We start from the raw sequence: 21,723 nt of genomic DNA on the forward strand, positions 1-21,723 counted from the left end.
ACATCATATTTCTAGAATCAATTAAGAAACAAAATTTCCTTTTTTTCCTATGTATGATAAAATATTTATCACGGTGTCCAGATACCTTAACCTGATTAAAGATGAATAATGTATTTTTCATTAGGATTAATGTAAAACCTAATTGCTTTATGGCGCGTGCAAGACATTTGATTCTTACAGTGAATCCATGGGAAAGAACGGACAAAACTAGATATATAAGATCCAACTTTAATCTCATTTTAACTACAAATTAAATGCGTAGTGGTTTCACCACAACTTTGAACATGTTTATAATAATATAACTTACAATGAAAAACAGAGAAGAACAAAATGTATGTAAATAAAAATATAATAATCTAAACATGTAAGTGAACTGGGAAAAGTTATTTAATTGAATGATAACGGCGGCTGATTTGAAGCATGGCAGAAAAAGACTTAGGTGAAATTGAGTTGCTTTGTAAAAGACATAGTAAAACATAAAAAATCCCTTTTAACGGTACATCTTTTATATTTTTAAAAAGTGCATCTTTAATTTTTTTCAAGAAGTTTACCTTTTTTCAAAACGTTCATCTTTTATTTTTCCAAGAATTATAGGGTTTTTTTATATTTTTTATCAAAAATACTCTTTAATTACAAAAACAAATATTATCAGTATTTCAATTATTAATTTTTCGTTTCGAAAATGAGATAGTCTTTTATAAAAGCAATGTTTCACAACATATATAATTGAACTTCGTTAAACCTTACATTGGTCATTTCATTCTATATTTTAGTTCCGTTCTTTCTTTCAACTTTGTTACATTTTTTTCATCTCATATTCTATGTACTTATTTATTCTCTTTCTGATTGGTCAAACCAGCCGAATTATCATTACTTTATGGACAAACCAACATATTAACATGTTAAGCACTGCATATATAAAATGATTGTAAAAATATCAATATAAATCAACGTCCATTTGAGGACACTGCAAAGAAATACTTCTTACGAAAAAAAAAAAGATGAAAATTTCTGTTTAATGTCAAATATCAGAATAAAAACAAGAAAATATCAAATGATTTCCAGAGTTTCACTGGCATTTCGCAAGAACTTGCAACATATAATTTCAAGTAAAAAAATTCCAACTTATGAGTGTCAAATTGAAAAATTCCCGTCAGTATGCAATAATATTAGCTTTCAAACGTGGTAAATTTATCATATGCAAAATTCATGTTTATGATGTTAATCAAATTCTGACACTTCACAAAATCGAACTTGAAAAATCAACGGGATACAAGAACAGAAATATTTCTTATCAACTGACAGAAACAAAATTTAGACAACAAATTAACAGAATAGTTCGTACACAATTTACACAGAACATATTTGAGATTTAGATTGTTCAATAAAGATAAAAGTTTATATTAATACGTAAATCTGATGTAACGTTACAACATAAAAACATTTAAAATAAAATTGCAATAAATATATACACATATAAATTTGATTTTTTTAATAAACGATTAATTTTATTGGCAGTAAGCTGTCATCAATTCACACACAGTTTCAATCATATTATTAGTGCTTTTTCTCAAAGCCCTGAGTGTACACTATATCAGACTTTGTTCCATAAAACCGAGGCCACTTCCTTATTGCCTCTCTATTTTTCCATTAGAGTTTTTTGTCTTTCTACTATTTAATCATTCACACCAACTCCCCGCCAGCATGCCAGTAAAGGACAGCATTAAATGTCATCAGCGTCACATATGTGCACGTCCATGTGCGTCTATTATAACAAATATTTGAGCATTTCTAATACAGCATGTTCCCCAACTAGAGACAGGTATTAATTTGTGTAATGCTTAAAAGCAATTTTGGAGAAGTTTATTTTGGCGATCCATTTGAATATATGTTCAAATGTTTTGGGTGCCATTTCGGGACAATAGTTCAAACTAGCTCCTCCATAGTCCAATGTGTCGACGATTACAATAGCACTAACACGGCGTTTATAAAAAATCAACTCAACAGCATTGCTATCTAGTGCGTTCAACTTAAAGCACTCGACTAGTTTGAATTATAAGCATCCTGCTTTTAATTCCCCATCTTCTGTCTTCTGTCCAATTTATCAAAATAAGCTTGCGTGGTTAACTTTCCAGAAAGCTAGTTTTTTTTTGTCACTGGGGCAAGAGCTTTACCTGTAGCTCTTTTTTGAAATAGAAACAATAAACAAAACAAAAGATAATCTATATTGTCTTTAGATGAGCTAGAGTTAAGTTAAAAGAGATTGTTGATGCGGTTGAGAATACCAGGAGTAATGATGTGGTGCCATCGCAGACATTGGTGGCATACCGGACATGTATGCATTGCCGGCGGACGAGGGGTTCATGTTGTTTATTTCCGACCATTTCATCTCAGGTTGTGGACTAACAGAAGACGATTGTGGGGGCATCATAGAATGGTGATGTCCATTTGGTACACTGTTGTTGTTGTTATGTTGTTGCTGCTGTTGTTGATGACCCCCTTGACCGTGTTGAGATGTTGGGATATCGGCAGAATGTGGGGGAGGTGGTGGGGATGCTTGTGGCGGCTGTTGTGGCTGAGGGGTCACAGATCCTGGATTACCTATTGACATTTGACTGGGTGTGGTACCTGGACTTTGCTTCATGATTTTCTTGTACTTTGACCTTCTGTTTTGGAACCATATTTTCACCTGAAATAAAGCAGACGACAAACTTTAAAGGCATGTTTATTTTCAAATAGCAATTTGGTTTTTTTCCTATAAAAATTAAAGATGATTTTTTTTAGTTCTTAACTTTCAAACAAGAAAGTAAAATTTAAAAGGATGGAATGATGACATATATTTATATTTTGTATATTTTAGATCAACATAAATGTTTATATAACGTTTATTCTTATTCTGTATCGCACAGTCATCTTAAATAAAATTCTCATATACCGGATTATTTCATTTGGTTTTATTATCAAGTAAAAACTATGTGTACATTTGTGAACATGTTTAACAAAATAAAACGAACAACTATGTCTTCTTTAGTATTATTCTATTTTGAATATGCTATTAAACACACGTGCTTCGGCAATAAACGAAATACATGTATATAAACCAAAAAAGATTTACATTTCAGCAAAACATATTTGTATGTTGTTTTTTTTTTTGTAATTATTTTGTATATTAATATGCAATGCATTAAATGTATATTTTAACATTTAAGTCTAATTATCTTCATACCGACAATTTATTTTATTTCCGTTTCTTTATCAAATGAGCCAAGGTTTTTAAATAATTGTTGTGTTTATGCGTGATTAGTTCTAAGTCTATATACAAATGACTTAAAAACAGTTATTACATTGATTGCTGAAATCTGTTTAAGACGGTGCCAGGACCCCTAGTATACGGTGCCAGGAACCCTAGTATACGATGCCAGGGCCATAGCACATAGTGAATGGAAGAATTTATTTCATAACTGCTCTTCATGAAAGCAAAACTATAGCATTGTAATTGTTGCAAATTTTGGTTGCAGTTAAGCTCTTTGTTTACCAATGTTTCGTTTTAGGCTGTTATTTTGAGTTTGGATTGTTAAGAGTTTATAATATTTGTAGATGGATAGAATTAAATTGAATCAGAATTTTTAGAGTTGATAAGAAACATCTTATAATTTTCTATTGTTAGCGAAGTGTCTTTCACTACATTTTTTGCTGAAGATAACAAACAAATGTAATTGACGTACGGAATTTTGTTAGGCCGGTTTTTGTTGAGAAGACGGAAACATTGGCGTTACATTGCGGCGCATTTAGCCCAACTCTTATTGTTTCTAAACGAGACAGGGCACGCCCCCTACCGTCAAGAATGATGAATGTTCTCTTGTATATATTGACATTATGTCCCGCGTATTCTCCAACTTTTCTTGTACCGAATTTCTCTCTTATATCTGCCGTTTACGTTAATGTAAGGAGACATGCAAATATTACCTCTATATACATGAAAACATTTGTTTATTTTAGGTTTGTTTTCGGCTGCTGCATTTTTAAATGGATTTGTACAGCTTCCATTTAAGGGACTGTCCATTATTAGTTTTAGGGATATCAAGATGAATACTAAATTTTAGCCAACAGTATTTGAGTATATTCAAAACGCACGAATGTGCATGTTGGCTGGTGACATAGGCACGGCAGGGTAAGGGCTAATGTTTACTAGAACAATCAGCTTCACAATATTTTATATAGTTAAATTGTGAAATTAGAGACTTGGTAAAACATTAAAATGTATTGCATTGTATGTGTATATATATTGAAACCCCTCCCCCCTCATAATGTGCAATGGTATTGACCAGATTGAAATATGGACATGTCCAAATATGATATTAAGCATGGCAATGGTTAAAAAGTTAGACTTATTACTTAGTTGTGTACGTTTTAAGAATGCAATTTGTATATGCATTTGTAGAACTATTTCTTTCATCAGTTAAAAAATATTAGGCTGTGGTGTCTTGTTGCTTATTTTGTATGTATCAATTTTACATACTTTGGTTTGATGTTGTTTCTTTTTATCAATTATATCACACTATAATTACATTAGGTTGCAAATGTTTTAACTACTAGTACTCATATACTAGTATGACTTTCCAAATGTTGTTCAGTGATAGTATTAAGTGCAATATTGTTAGAATTTTCACTTTTCATTTGGATTGATTGATATAATTTAAATTTTCTAACAAACACTTAAAATGTGGTAGAATATATAATTGCGATTTGAAACTTAATTCTTGGCATTAACCCTCCAAAACCAATTTCTCTATAGTTAGTTTTTTTTTCAAAACTAATTGTAGCGTTATTTAAAAAAGAAACATCAACAAAATTTTGAATAGACAATAAATGTTTTAGCTTTGATAATAAAATTTGAAATGCTATTGTTGTAATATCTTTTTAAGTGTTTAAATCTAGTGAGCCACTTAATTGTACGACAAAACTTAATTAGATAATGCAATCAGAAACTATTCCGCGGAAATCAGTTTTAGACTTTATGGTAATCATGTTTCATGCAAGTTTAAAGTAAACGTCAGAAAGCTAAGCGATTTAAGGAAATATTACGACTATTTTATTACTAATCTCGTCTTTATCTAATGTACAAACACTATTCCCGCCAATAAATAAGGCGCACGAGATCACCAATAAAGCCGGGAAATCAGTATGCATGGAAGTGGAATATGCCTTTATAACACGCAGTATTAAAAATCTTCCGTATAGAGTTTCATGTGTTGGTTTCAGAGTTATGCCAAATTTTGGAATTTTTTACGACAATGGTTTTAGCAAAGTGCAAATAAAGGGCCAATAAATGTAACATCATTTAAATGTTATATCAATTCCTGACGTAACGAATGTAATTCTGTATGAAACTATCAAATAAATAAAAACAAGGCCGCTAATTTATTGTTTCGAACTAGCTTAATGTTTTCGCATAAATAGAAAATTTAATTTTCAACATGCCTTTATGGCAGAAATCACCGCTTTCATTTACCGATCACAATTACGACAAACATGTGCAGTGAAACTTCGTTAAATTTATTTCTTACTGTGATTAATGAAGTAAAACATATCATATGAATGAAAACCCGTTTGAATATTACAAACTTTAATTTATGATAAGACGTTAAACTTACACACCTTTTAAATACTACATTTTTAATAATATCTAAGTATATTTAACTCTAGACTTATTTGTATTCATTGATGCTTAGGATTTTTTAACTAAATTTGTAATATAATGATAAAAAAGACGCTTGTAATCAAAACTTGCATTTCATATATTGTGATGTAACTAACATATGTTTGCCTTTTTCGCAATATTTATTTTATGATATATATTTCATTTATATGTTTAAACTCAAGTATTTTAATGTTTTTATTATATATTTACGGCATTAATTTTGGATCTGTGAACTTTTTTGATTATTATTCTTCCTTGAACAGTTAAAGGTGTCAAACTTAAGATAACTGATAGATGTGCGACATGCTTGAAAACGAACGAAAACATTTGATGTTTTAATAACCATTTCATAATTGTAAAAGTTTAATTCATTTTTGATGATCATGATGTGGTAAACTGTCGGGATTTTTTTTATTCTTTTCATGCTTTTAATTTCCTCTGTAATTATAATGAGTAAAGTGTTGAGAAACGTGGAGGGTATGATTTGAAAATTGCAAGTATAATAATATACTAATTGCTGGTTTCATATTTACTCAACAATCAATTACATGTAATGATAAGTTTAATACTTCAGAATTTACACCATTTCAGCGTAAGTCATTTACAGAGATATCTGCAAAATTTTAAAGGGTCATTAATTTGATAAAAGTGGACATTATACAACCGCTATTCATACAGATAATGTTAAGGACCCTACTTCCCACAGTGTTTGACAAAAGACCCCTGAATGATCCGTGTAACTTCATTCATAAGAGCCGAAAAGACATCATTGCAGTCTTACACCGGACACCGATGACCCTTATAGTCACAGGCCAGTTTACACATAATACGACAATGCCTGGTCAAAGACAAGTTGATCATTAGTCAATCGCCCCACCTTCTTCTATACAGCAGGAAGTCACAGCGGTATTTCACGGAAAATTTCATTAACCGTCAATGGACAGGAAGAAAAGGAGAGAAGTGAATGGCGTGTTTATTTCTTTGCACACGGCACGCGAAATGATGAGCGTCAAATTGGCGCCTTCCTGTGAACGAAACACTATGAAAGCGCTGCTGGATGAAACAGTGCAACATATTGAACAGTTACAGTGGTCAGAGAATCCTACACCAAAGTGTATGAGCATACGTTTTCTGTCGAAATCAAAATGAAAATTATAGCTTAGTATTATAACATATGACGTCATCTGTGACGTATTCTTTCAAAGATTTTAATAACCGATTAATTTAAGTGTAATTATCAAATGTCATGTAATTATTAAATCAAAAACAAATTAGCTGCACTCTCGTGAGAATAAGCGACGCGGGGTAACGCTATTTTTCCCCTAAATATTTCTGATACAAGAACGAAAAGGCGTTCATTATGATTTGTACTGTTTGTACTTTTTACTTCTGTCAGATGTGTATCTTTACATTTTTCATCTTTTGTAATTTATTGAAAGTTACATTAGTTTAAGTCACATTGAATGTGTTCTTACGAGTGAAAGAAAAATAGTTTCAACTCTTTAATAACCAGTTCTGTGTATGATATATGGCCTTGTCCAGGACCATTTTTCATGAATTCGCAGCTGAAAATGCGTTCACTTAGTCATATGTACCCGTAAAATAGACGTTTGTCGCGTAGTAAACACGCTCACCGACGGCTTATCACAATAAAATATCTTACGTATTCGTTCATCTATGAATTTCTTTCTTTGTTAAAATCAAAACTCCATGTTTCCCATTTATTTCTACGCTTTTGATGTCAATGTCGGCTTGTTTGTCTAGTTTATATTGTTTAGGGTGCGGGGTGGAATATACCAACTGTCAATCAAAAACTAATGTTTACATTCAGATGTTTATCTGTAATATAAATACTTTAATGTTATAGAAAAAAAAGATCGACTTGTAAAGTCATGTGACGCAGATATCTAAATCGAATTTTCAGTTATTAATGAAGTTTTTTTCCTTTAGTTAATCAATCTTTCTTTTACATCTGAGCGTTTCCATGTATATGATTTTAATATTAATGTAACGTCGGTTGTTTCTTGACATTTCAGTCAATATTCACGTTTAAAAAATATATGAGCCACCAACATAATGGGTTTGCGACCAGCACGGATCCAGACCAGCCTGCGCATCCGCGCAGTCTGATCAGGATCCATGCTGTTCGCTATCAGTTCCTCTACATGTAATAGGGTTTGTAAGCGAACAGAATGGGTACTGATCAGATTGCGCGGATGCGCAGGCTGGTCTGGATCCATGCTGGTCGCAAACGCATTATGTTGGTTTTGTCATGACACGGCTCATATATAATTAATGACCATTTACAACTAATGTTTTGGTGCAATTCTAAAATGAGTTTCAAAATGAAATTATTGAATCTGATATTACATTTTGAATCAATTCTTGTTCATTTTATTAAAAATTTGACTGCTAACACAATCGGTAAAAGAGCGATGATAAATTACTCTATGTACAACGTTTTGAATCACGCAGTTGACAAAACGATTTGTTTTACATTTTGCTGTACGAAGACCATGACTACCTTTTAAATAATTCGATATAATGAAAAAATAATGTTTTCAAAAAGGTACGCAAATCAAATAAATAAGAAGCTTGAAATATTAATAAATCGAAATAAATTTGGTTTTTTCACCAGTGTCCAATGGTTATGAAGAAAGTTGTGCTATATTATGATGCATAAATGTTTATAATATTTTGTAGGTATTTTTTTTAATGAAACACCATAATATATAAGGAGGGTTAAGATTGCTGTCTAGTTTATTTTTTAGGTTTTGTCTTTACTAACAATTGCTATAGTAATAATTATTTGCATATGACAAAGGTCAGAGGTTTAGGGCAGATGGGGTGTTCCTTAAAACTTCCTAATAGTTTCTTTGACCCAAAATCGTGTCATGCAGTGCAAGGGACCATAGGAGCACTGGTATTTATTCTGTTTGCTTAATTTTACGACTTTCCATCGTCTATAGATTTATTTTACGACGTTTTTTACATCCCCGTATGGATACTCTAGGTTGAACACCCCTAAATGCGATTCTTAAGATTGATACTATGGCCCTCGGACATTTAGCAATTGGTAATTGCAATTTTATACCTCTAGCATTCTGTATTTGTGTTTCTTTTGTTAAAGAGTGGCAAATTTAACTGCTTCAAGGAGACATTTAGCTAATCTTGTTTAACTTAACACTAGGTAGTTATGTCGAAAATAGCATTATCACCGACTTGACGGTAAGTCTGTGTACATTTTGAAATGAATAGTTCGCTGACAAGTGGATGAAGACAGAGATCTTGTGGGCAAGAAAAGCTGAGAAGGTACAAAGCCAAGGGCAAAAATTAAACCTTTAACTGAAATCTGTGTAGACGATCCGGTGTAAAAAGAATCAGAAAGGGTACGGTGTGGGAATATGTCAATATCGATCCAAATAAACAAAACTGGATATGTTTTGGCAATATTTATAAGTTGGACTCCCGCATCATATCGATGCAAATAATGAAATAGAAGATGGGGCTGTTTATCAGAACCTATTATGCATTATGGTTAATAGGAAATTAGCTATTACGGATGCAACTTAACAATTATAAGGATGTAAATTATATTCTATATAATGTACAGCTTCATGTAAACTTTGTTTTCATTTTTTACACTTCTTTCACAAATGAACTAGCGTGAAAGTCTTGGATGATACATTAATTATTGTATGAAATGGAAAATATGTCCTGGTTTAGCATGTATCATTGTAACAATGTACATACGGATGACGTTTTTCTCAAGACATGTATTCCTCATTATTTCACGCCAGATTACCCCGTATTCAAAACATCAGAGGGATCAAAGTGTCAAGTTAACATAGTTCTTATTTTATTAACCAGTCTGAAATTTCCTTAAAAGAAAGGCAGCTTAATGTCATGGCTGGTCATTGGCTTTCGGAAATATAAATCCCGCATACCACAGACTGTTTGTATATGAAAACTAAAATATGCTAATACATATATTATCATATATAAACCATTGATAGCATCTGAAACCTTTTCACACACCTGGTATGGTTGTAAAATATTTAGTAAACTTTTTACAACTTTTATAAAGCCTTTGAGATGACTGGTATAGGGGTCGTATTACACCACCAGTGTACTTAATCTAACAAACGTCAACTATTCATGTCAGCGAGCTCACTTCACGTATATGCAATTTACACGGCCACCGGCAACATCCAGTCCATACATGTCACATGTTTGTAAACGAAATTTAAAAATATAAACGAATTTTTTTTTCTATGTTTTGCAGAATTCATACTTAAATTTGTAAGGTAAACTAAATTTTAGAATCAATGTGTCAGGTAATAATTTCAATTTGCTTTAATATTAATTATTTGATTAAGTTTTTTGTCATTTATCTACATTTAATTTCTATTTTGATGGGATTGCGATTGCATTTCATTATATTTGGTCAATGTTAACTTTATATTCTCTGATTTCTCTCATTTACTGTTACTGGACTCTTTATTAGCATATATTTTCATCCTGTCATGTGCAATAATAAGCCTAATGAATTTAATAAATTAAATAGAATAACTATATCAACAATAATGCACTAAAATGTTGCAGTTTTTATAAATAACATATGTCCTTTGTAGATACAAACTGTTGCTACTTTATGAACCCATGAATAATAAGGGGTTAAAGGTTTCTTTTTTACTCTTATATTCTAATTTTGTCGAGAATTTTCAAAATTGAATAATTTTAGAGGTATGGCCAGTTCAATCCAATAGCTTCTAAGTTTGTTAATTAAAACTCATTTAAAACAACTTTTAAGGCTTACTACTCAATCCGTACTACATGTTACTTACAATAGTTCATCAAGTAAAAAAACATCTATCAAATAAAATAATTTATTTACTTTAACTCATTTTCACTTCATAAATTCGCTTTTTATAGTTTTTCTCAGCCGGTGTTTACTTAAGACAGATTCATTGTTACCGTAAGATCTAACGAATTCTTTTCCTATGTCTTTACAAGTATTTACCCCTAAATCATTCCGTGGTAAAACATCTCAACTAAAACGTTGACCACCTATAGTTTTTATCACGACCTTATATACCCAGATTTGGGTGTTCGCGGCCTGTCATGTCTTTTAGAAGGCGTATCAGTTTTACGGGCTTGATATTTATTGTACCCAGGTGTTTTGTTGTGGGTTATTGTTTTTTCCATCCATCGTTTCATCACAGGTATTTTGTTTTATTTCTCTATGTAAACCGGACACTTTTTCATCTTTATTTAAACATACAAGGCTGGGATGACTACAGATCTTGTTTTACTCAAACGTTGATATCATGTGACTTAAGTAGGCAAACTTGAGTAAAAGTTGAAAAGTTGAAAAGACGTAATAAGTGTAGCTTTCATCTAACACAGCATAAAGGGAGCATGTTATGTTATTAAATTAACCGTTTTAGTCTCTCAGTGCAGGCATTCCTTTCAGGTTTAAAAAGTTTCAAAATATTTTATTATTTAAGAAAGTATTTTCAATTATTTCGTTGCTCCGGAAATGAGTAGTATAAATTCTGAATGTTCCTTTAAATACGTAAATTACTTAATTTAAGAATTTAATGATTCTTTAAAGGAAATATTTACAAAGCTAACTTAAAAATTTGAAACTTCCTAGAAGCTTTTATCAAATCAAAGTATAAAAACATTAAACTGTTTATTAACAGTAAACTTTTCTGTCAATGCCGACAAAATGTTTGCTGAAGGAGTGTGATAACTGGCAAGTTAGGATGATACTAAAGACCAATGAATTTTTAAAGAAACATTAAATCCTTTGATTAACCAAACTTGCATGGTAAATGTGTTGTCTAAACGATCAATGCACTAAGTTATACAGCAAATTTATTGACGTGTTGTTGTAGTTGTTGCATCGTCCAAACAAACAACCACAAGAAAGAATCGTTCCATTTATTTAGTTTCAAAATCATTATCCGGAACCCACACATCTAGGTTTATTAGCATTGCTTCTGTGACTAATTTGGGTGAACAATGTCAAACATTGATAGAAAACTTTCCAATTCCCATAAATCATTCACCGTTGACCGCTCGGACACGCCCAAAGAGCTCCGACCAAAAGCAAGCGTCCGGGTAACACAGAGTGATTCAAAAGCAGGGACAGGAAATATAGAAATGGATACCGAAGATGGCATATTTACGTTTTCTTAGGCTTTATAGGGAACGTAGAGACGTGATTTACTTTTCTGGCATATAAGAATTGTTGGTAGATCAAAATCATTAAACATTTGCACCGCTTAACCCCAAGGTCATTGCACATTCGGAATGGTAAATGTCACGGCGTGTTAAGTTAACAGTCACCGCTAAAGGAATTAATTAATGGCGGTTAAGCGATACACTTGTTCTTAACAAAATACTTAATTGTGTTTTGTAACATGAGAAAAGTTAAACTATCAATATGTCATTCTTTTTAACGGCTTTAAATCAATTAAGATGGACATTTAATTAGGTCTATGTCAGGCAGATGTCCTTTATTTCCAAAGGAAGAATACCTGTCAAAAACTATATCAAAACATTAAACTAACATCTAAGTATTCGTCTTATATTCAGCCAACTTTTGTATGAAATATCTTCATGCCAAAACTCATTCCTCTACCAAAATTGTAGCAAGCAATTCCTCAATTTGATTGCAGGGAATTATTGATGTAGATATTTATGTAAAACGGTTTATACGGTCTTATGATGAACAATCTAATTGTGTAAGAATTCCTTCAGAATAAAATCTCATCAAAGTCAAGAAATGATGACGTATTCGCTGGTAATGAAGCTATTCCGCGGCTTATGACCAATCTGCCATACACTAATAATTATCAGCAAATTGATTATTAAAATGATCAGGGGGAAATGCGCCATTTTGAGACCCTAAATTGTTGGAAGTTAGTCAGATTCCGGGGAAAGTCTGCCGCGGTAAAATTAAGGAAAATAGCGGTAATTTACCTCGATTCTATGTTATTATTTTAAACCTTACAATTTTCTCGAAAATCGATGGAAATGGCTCAAAAACCACTTCGTCTGTTCCGCGGATCTTATTAAACCTTTACACTACCCGTTAAAAGTTGAAGCTTGTCAAATAAATTAACTATAAAACAGCACAACACCTAATCAGGGCCTATTATGAAATTTCAGCCAAGATCTGGGATGAAAATTACATGTAATCTGGGTAAATTTTCATGTTGACAAACCCAACACTTTAGCCTAATCAAAAATGGTAAATATCACCTTAGATTGGGAAAATTATTCCATCGATATAAATTGGTCAATTTTAAGGGTATATAAAAGAAGCCTTGAATTTTGTGTTACAGAACGGGAAATCTCAGCTAAATGGTCACTTGGGACTCTTTAAGTTAAAGTTTTGAACTTGATTTTAAATACGTAAAACTAACCGAAAGGAATATACATATTTATCGCCTGGAAAGAAAAGTTTTCATTTTAATGGAAATTACATAATGATATAATGAGTGTTTTAACTTTCGAGAATTGTGTTAAAATTTCTTGATTTGTGTTACGTTGTTATAGATATAAAGTTTTAAAACCAAGGTCTGGAAATATTTCTTTTTTTTTATTAGAACTATGTCATTTCATAGAAATAAATGTTGCTATGAAGAAAACATGCTGTGTTAAAGTGTGGTTAGAGTGATATACAATTTCATATGAAAATCTTTGTGTATCTGTTTTTGGAATAATCATATAAAGGTGAAGGTCTAGTTTATATTCCTGCCAGGATTATGGCTTTTTAAACACATGAAAGGTGGATATTTTATTTTTATGTGAACAACTTTAGTGGAAAAAAGACATAGAAATTTGCATATATGCTCATTTACTACAAAATTGAACAAGACTCAAAAAATTAATTATTTCTTGTATTTTTGCAATTTTAAAAAATAAATAAATGTGCATGAACATCTGAACAAAAAATTGTTTGTTGTGTGTGTTTTTTTCCTTCTTACAGTCGTACACCTTTAGAGAAACTGTATAAATTGTCATTTATAATTAAACAATTTATTTCATGAATACGTTTTCCATTTTTCCATCCGATGCTTTATTGAATGTCGTATATTTTTGTAGCGGTTTTGATAAAGACGTATATAGTTTTGTATTGGAGTCAATTTTGTGTATAATAGAAGCAATAAATAAACATCAGATCTTAATCTTAAAGTCAACTTCTGATATGGAAAGATACGAGGGACACAATTCCGGGTTGAATTGCTTTTTGAACAATCTTTTCACATGAGGTACACAATCTTAATGACTCATTCACGCTGCATTTTATCTTGTAAATCGAAATTTGGCGATGACAGAATGAAAATCTGCACATGTCATTTTCGAAGGCATACATTTTCGCAACATCAATAGGAAATTTCAATTTAAAAGTCTTACTATGAAAATGAAAGGACGTTTGGTTCAGTGTTGCATTTTTGCCGTTTAAAAATTTCTAAAATTATAACGCAATTTATGTTAATAGAGTGGCTTGTTTATGAATTTAAATTCCTAAATAAATATTTTAGACATCGTAAATTTTATAAAATACGCGAAACACGTGCACACCGTCTTTTTTTCTTATAAATCAAATATAAAGATTATTTTTTAGAGGTTTCTAGAACCCAATTTGTTATATTCATTGCTGTTTATATAATGAAAACCTGGTTAATGAAACCGCAATTGTGATGTATTTAAATTTGATAATTCTTTTTTTAAACAGTAAATATTTTAGGACCATTTTTGTTTTGGAGCCCAATAGTATTTATTTTACATTTGAGATTTCTTATTTAATATCTCTTCTCTATTCAATTAACAGCATTATTTACTATTGTAATTTATTGCTTTTATTATTATTATTATTATTATTATTATTATTATTATTATTATCATTATTATTATCATTATTATTATTATTATTATTATTATTATTATTATTATTATTATTATTATTATTATTATTATTATTATTATTATTATTATTATTATTATTATTATTATTATTATTATTATTATTATTATTATTATTATTATTATTATTATAATGACTATTGTTCCCATTATATCAATATTATTTCATTTCGACTGACCTGTGTCTGTGTGAGACCTAGTGACGCAGCAAGTTCGGCTCTCTCCGGCAAAGCAAGATACTGGGTTCGCTGGAACCGCCGGTTTAGCTGCTGGAGCTGTAAGCTCGAGTAAATGGTGCGCGGTTTGCGCATTTTCTTGCCCTTTGTCATGCGTAAATCTTCCATGTTTGGCTTATCTGGAAAAACAAAAACACAGAAAATGTTAAAGTTAAAAAAGAACTGTGTGTAATGTAGATATATCATTTGTTAAAATTTCTGGAAATTGAATACTATTATTTTAGTTATTTCATTAATTACATAGGTATGTATATGTATTGTTGATTTGAAATTTTCTATATACACGTGCAAATAAAAGAATATAATTACTGTTCTGTTCATTATACTTTGAAAGATTCCGGTCTGTTTTGTGGCAAAAAATGTGTAAAAATAGAAATGGCTTTTAGTACATATTCTTAATTTAGAATAAACACTATAGAATTAGCTTTTGTATTAATCTTAAATTTAGAATTAATACAATAGAATTGACTTTTTGTATTAATTTTAAATTTGGAATCAACACTGTACTGTTTAAAATGTTGAAGGAAAAAAACAAATGTAATCTATGAAGATATAAACTGCGATTAAAAAGTTCTTATTTTCTAAATACAGCTTCGGATTTATTTTAAATAAATTTGGAACATGAAAAAATATCAGATTATCCGTCTTCTGTATTAACAAATCTTTGGTACTTTAAGGAAATAAGTATTTTCTATCTTATTTATAAAAAAAATAACAATAAATAGAACTATTTTTTACTGTATTAATCGTAGGAGAGTGAGGCTCTCTTGGTTAGGGATATATAGCGAAAATAAATAACTTCTTTAAAAAAAGAAATATAAACAGGCATGAATGTGGCTTGACAACAAAGCCGCAGATTTCAAATATATGTATAGAACAGCACAATCTTCCCCTCGATTTCTTTACAAACTCAGATATTTTTTTTCGTTTTTTGAAATACAAACTACGCTTTCTTTCTTTATTTATTCAGTTGTTACAAGAGATTTTTGCTTTAATTTATGTATTACACGACGTTTAAGGTTTATTTAGCGTTGAATTGGGTAACGAAGTGGCACCCCCGGGGTGCGAATGTCTCTTTGGGCGTATTTTGCCATTTAACACCCCACAGTCCTGTTTTGTTACGTGAACTGATGGCTGATTTTGTATGTTCGTCTGCTTCGGCATTGTAAAATTGTTGTAAAAAATGTGTGGACAAAAAACGCAACTTTTTAGAGACAGCTTTTTCTATATCTAAGTGTGACAGTGAGAAGTATTTATCAGCAAGAAATCAATTAACAAAATTCTTACAAATCTCAATTTATATTTCGATTAAAGGAAAATAAGTTAATAATGGTATTTTATGATATTTTAATACATTATCTAAATGGTCACGTGATATCTAAAGTTACATTTTTGTTAATGAAATGTGACTAATTGTGTAAATATCGTGTAACATTTTATATAAAATTAATTTGTCTTTTCTTGAACGTTTACGATTTTTAACAAATCATTTTCTACCATTTAAAAAATCATTTGAAAACTCGTGTTACATTTTATCCATACTTGATCTGTGTAATTAGGCTTTACCAATTCGTCTTCTATTGAGCGTTAATGGAATGATATCACTGCGCGAAGTAGCGCCAGAACCGCCGTACCCTGGGGACTATTTAACGCAAAAGTTAACATGGTACCCTCAGGGGTATTTCAAGAGAATTAATGTGCCACCACAACTGTGAAAGTGACACTATTGTACAAATTAAATAATAGAGTTAGAGGCATTAGACTGTTGTTTTGTCGCAAAATCAAGATGTTTCGCCTGTTAAGATTTTAATATGATTATATATTATGTTATAGAGTGAAAAGGAGCTTCTTACCAAATGAAAATATGTTTAAAGGAAAAGAAAGTATGCTTTTTAAAGGCGACCAAATCATATTAGAAACCAAGGCTGTTGTTATTTGTATTTAGAATCAACCGTGCAATCAAGTAATATACTTAATTATAGATTATTCCTGTTTCTTATCATTTTATTATCCAAATTTAACAATAATTATCAATAAAATGCTATATATACAAGGTGTTTCATTTCGAAGTGTAAATAGAAGAAGCTGACATGTTTTTTTATAAACAGATGACAAATGAGAGATTTAAAGACAATAAGTTTGTAAAATTCATTATCTAATTAAAAAAAATCAGAAGGCAACATGGAAAAACAAAACCAGTAAAAAACCTGTATTGTTCGAGTGTTAAAATATACATTTCATTTTTTAAATATGCAATATTTCTCTATGTCTGCATGCATGTATTTTCTTCAATAATTAAGTCTTCAATAACTAAGTTTCACATTCCTGTAAATTACAGAATATACATGTTGTATTGAAGGGCGATGCTTTACTACAAGGAGGATTAAATATTATGAATAAAATCATGAAGAAAAAATATATAATCATTGTGTCAAACTTGAATGCAGTTTCAATGTAAAATGCGTTCTAATAAAACTATGAATCGCTGCCTTTTACGGATATAATATTTAAAGTGACGTATAAGCTAAATGCGACAAAAGCCATATTGTTTAATTTTAATTTAAATTGTTTTTAAAGAACATGATTATATATGGGCAAGGCATTCACTTTAGATAGCTTAAATGGAAAATAATACTTTGAATAATACCTTATTTTCCTACTTATTTATTGTTGTTTTGCATGTTTGCAATAATAATAGTAGATGCTGTTTTAATTTTGTCATGATTTTGATTAGATATAAAAGTTTATGATTTTTGAAGAAAAACATTTTACTGACTTTCGCAAAGAACAATAAATATAGAAGCGTATACACTATTTCTATTTTTAAAGCATTTACACAAATATTGAAGATGTCTGTCACAAACTTTAAAATAATTCAAGAAAATAAAATGTTACTATCGGAAGCTGATTTCCTTTCAAACCACTTGTTATTTCACGTCTTGCTGAATAATATTCAATAATTTAATTTGACAATTCACCATTCTTATCTTTATTGCACGAATATCACGTGTTGATAACTAGAAAATAGTTATATTACCTCATATTTAATTCGCGTGCATTTTTTTCTTTTCGTTATTTATTTCCCATTCCGCTTATTTATGTTCTGTGAGCGAAACTTATAAAATAAACTGACGGATATGGTCTGCTATCGGTTCCACTTAGTTAATGAAATCATTGTTTTGTCGGGTAAATTGTTACTCATAAATATTTCATAGGAATCTTTGTTTATTTAACACGAGCATGAAAATGTCCGTTAGACATGGAATCGTTCCATGTCATGTTTTTCCGTTGATATTTTCCATTTCTCTAAATTATGTAAATTTTTCTTTCAAGATATTTACAAGGGGATAATATCTGTAACACAAAAGGAAAGGAATAAATTTACACTTTCCGGAGTAAGACAGTTAGAGATATTTAATGGAAGCTCTGTAACACCGCACTTTGGGGTCAAACGCACTTTGGGGTCCAACCCCAAAGTGCGTTACGTACTTTGGGGTCCGACCCCAGAGTGCGTTACGCACTTTGGGGTTCAATTTCGACCCCAAAGTGCGTTAAACAGGTACATATGCATTTTTTATACATCAGGCAAACGACCGCACTTTGGGTCAGAAGAAATTTATGTTCATTATGTTTTAAATATGGTAAACAATGGTAAACAAAATCAAGGTATTAAATAGACCGGAACATGTGCTCTGAATCAATAGTGGATTTAAATGGTCTTTGATTAGTAAGTTAAGAACTTTCACTAAATAAATCACCAAATAAAGAATTTGTATCAATTATTAAGCTTAAAATATGTTTTCTCAAACTTTTCCATTTATTTTAAAAGAATGTACACCCTTCATTAACTCCATTGTTTTAAGCTAAATGCTCATTTTCCCGTTTGTTATTTACACATTTACAGAAATATGATAGTCTTAGCATAGACAAAGCTATAAATTCTGGGTAATCTTAGTAAGACATTTCAGTAAAAAATTTGCATTGATTAATATTGTTAAAATACCCTTATTTAGCTAACTGTGACACATAAGAAACTTGACAAGGTGTAGATGCGGCTTTAATATGTATTTTATAATACATGTGTAATTATTGTTTTGTTTTTTTTATTATTATATATTATCATATAAGTGTCTATTTGGAAGGGCTGTTGATTGGTGCATCAGTTATTATTCCATGAATATTGCACCACCTCAACCCAACCCCCTGAGAATAGCGGGGGGGGGTTGACTTTAAAACCAAGCCGACCACTGGTAAAATCTTCGCTCTACGGGGGATATGCAGATAATAACATTCCGTGCCTTATGCCCCGGAACAGTGCAGACACCAAAACACGATTCTATTTTAACCCGCACTCCCCCGGGGGCAAGGGAGGTGGTTAAAAATGACTTTGTATTACAATAATGCAACAATAAAACATCTAAATAGGTCCTTATATTCCACTGATTTAGAAAAATATGGATATATATACATGTATATAAATGTACATGTATATTTATACTAAAAAGTGTTGTTATCATTTTGATACTCCAAAAAAATGAAAATGTTGGTATTTGCAAATGGCGTTTGCAAATGGGGTACTGTAAATTTACCGATGGCGAAGTGTTTTGAAAATCAAAAACAAAAAAAAGTTGCAAATGTCACTTTTATGCCACCGTATTCAAAAAACTCCAGTACAGAAATTGTGTATTCCTAAAGTTAAAAGATTGCTGCGAAAAATATCCCGTTCTGTCAGTCATTTACTTGATAACTTTTTGGTGCCATGTTGAGCCCCACTTTAAATATGTTGGGAATGAAATAAAATGCAGTTAATATTTTTTTTTTCCAAAGAACTATAAAATAACTCTATTGCAAGTTCTGGTGAAACATCAAGTTTTTAGATTCAGACTATAAATAGTGATTTTTACAAATACATTATTAAGCTTATCAACTTGTAAGCTCCGTAAACAAACCGTTCGCCAGAGGCTTTTTTAATGGATAATCTTTAGAAAGAGCAAACCATGAATTTTTATAATGTTAAAATAAAGGTATCAGAGAAATGTTAGATGTTTGCTACCCGAATAAAGTAGCAATAAATGTGAAAATTATATTTGTAATAAAAGTTGTCAAAACAATGTAGTAATTTGACTGCCATATAAAAATACTTATTCACTATAACTGTACTCCATCATTGTCAAAAAGCAACCAGATGAAAGGATGACTGTTCAGGTAATTGAGCCAATGTGTATTTTTTGATGAATATAAAGACATCAAATGAAAAAGCTCTCTTAAGAGAAAAATAAATAAAGCATAATGGGCCTTTAAAATGTTAATTTTTTACCCTTGGGGGATCGATTACCCCACACTGCCCTCGTAATACCACAGTGATGAGAATTTTACATTATTCTGAAGCTCCGCTCTTAATGTTGCGACTACTTAAAAAAGTTGATATTTGAGTACTGCCATGTACGCGACTACTACTGTATTATATGATTTAAAAAATGCGGACCGAAAAAAGGTCGGCCGAAACCAGACTTGCGCGGCCAAAAACGACTGGACCGATTCCAAAAAATGGGCCGAAATGTGACCAAACCACTGTGCTAGTCTTTATACTCAACTATGGCTGTTATGAGATTTGAAGGTTGTTTTGATTGGCTAAATATGTGAGAAAAAACAAAAATAAAATTAAACGGAAAAACTACAATAAAAATATGAATGCAAAAACTCAAAAAGTATATATATGCAAAACTTGAATAAAAATATGTATGCAAAACTTAAATAAAAAAATGCAATGTCACTTTTATGCCACCGTTTATTTTGATTATATGAACACAATTTTTGGATATTTTCAAGTGGTAAATTAATGAAAGTTATTATCACTTAAGCATCATCAAAGTATTTGACCGCCATCTTGAACTGCACCTCCAAATATTTCAATTCGCAGATCGAAAATAAGTCAGTATTCAGTATTTTAGCAGAACTTCAGATACACCTTAAGACCTCTGGAACCCAAAGTGCGTTGAATGTAGCATATTAACGCACTCTGGGGTCAATTTTTCGATTTTGACCCCAAAGTGCGTTTGACCCCAAAGTGCGGTGCGAAGTTTAACGCACTTTGGGGTCGGACCCCAAAGTGCGTTTGACCCCAAAGTGCGGTGTTACAAAGCTCGGATGACAGGCAATGTGTTACTAGGAAAAAATAAAAATTCATGAAGAATGTCTCTTTTTGAATAATAATGTATAAAAAGTAAATTCAATAACCGTTAGGAATAGAAAAATTAGGAGCCAAGTTCATAAAAGAATGCTTTAAATTATAGATACGTTGTAATATTATATACATGTCTTTTGTCTTAAAAAATCAAATCAGTTTTCTTTCATGTAGTTTCACTCATGAAAAAAAAGCTATTTTCCAAAACCAAACTTTGTTTACAACTGTTTTCATTTTAAGACTTGGATTGTTTTTCAAATAATTGAACTTTGAAGCGTTCACTTTCTTAATCAAGCAGTTCCGAATGTCACCGCATTTTCTAATACATTAGTTGGGACCGGAAAGAAGGGGGCTCGTTTTACAAATCCGATTCGCTTTGCAGCTTGTTAAGGGGTTCTACAACGATTAATTGTTGGACGGTTCAGGCAGGCTATATTAGTCTCAAAGATAAATTAATATTGTCTTATACCATTTTTAAAATTTTACGTTAACGAAAATGTTGCTACAAAAACTGGGAGATGCTCTCACTTTTAGCCCGTAATGTTAACTCCCGAAATATGATCATGCACAATTGCTGTATATTAAAAAACCTCCTTTCCGCAATTTCAGAATAAAACATCCTTTGACATTGAATGTGTATTTATACGAACTTTACCCCG

At 31.0% G+C, this 21,723-nt stretch overlaps 1 protein-coding gene across 1 annotated transcript; it reads right to left on the reverse strand.

Annotated features, from left to right (window-relative positions):
* Positions 1–214: 214 nt before the first annotated feature.
* Positions 215–15,081, reverse strand: LOC132731603 (homeobox protein DLX-6-like). The gene is made up of 2 exons (XM_060717809.1): positions 14,824–15,081; positions 215–2,689 (listed from the first exon to the last, which is right to left on the reverse strand). The coding sequence occupies exons 1-2, from the start codon at positions 15,064–15,066 to the stop codon at positions 2,249–2,251; spliced, it is 684 nt and encodes a 227-aa protein (XP_060573792.1). The 5' UTR covers positions 15,067–15,081; the 3' UTR covers positions 215–2,248.
* Positions 15,082–21,723: the final 6,642 nt, after the last annotated feature.

Source organism: Ruditapes philippinarum, unplaced genomic scaffold (genome assembly GCF_026571515.1).
Source record: "Ruditapes philippinarum isolate M1 unplaced genomic scaffold, ASM2657151v2 ctg518_1_1_1_1, whole genome shotgun sequence".
Taxonomy (NCBI): Eukaryota; Metazoa; Mollusca; class Bivalvia; order Venerida; family Veneridae; genus Ruditapes; species Ruditapes philippinarum.

What these genes read in the sequence shown, in the direction of transcription:
- LOC132731603 (XM_060717809.1), bottom strand. Translation starts at nt 15,066, where the DNA reads ATGATATATCTACATTACACACAGTTCTTTTTTAACTTTAACATTTTC. An exon ending in TAGGTCTCACACAGACACAG is followed by an intron (nt 2,690 to 14,823) that starts GTCAGTCGAAAT and finishes GCTTTATTTCAG; the next exon opens with GTGAAAATATGGTTCCAAAA.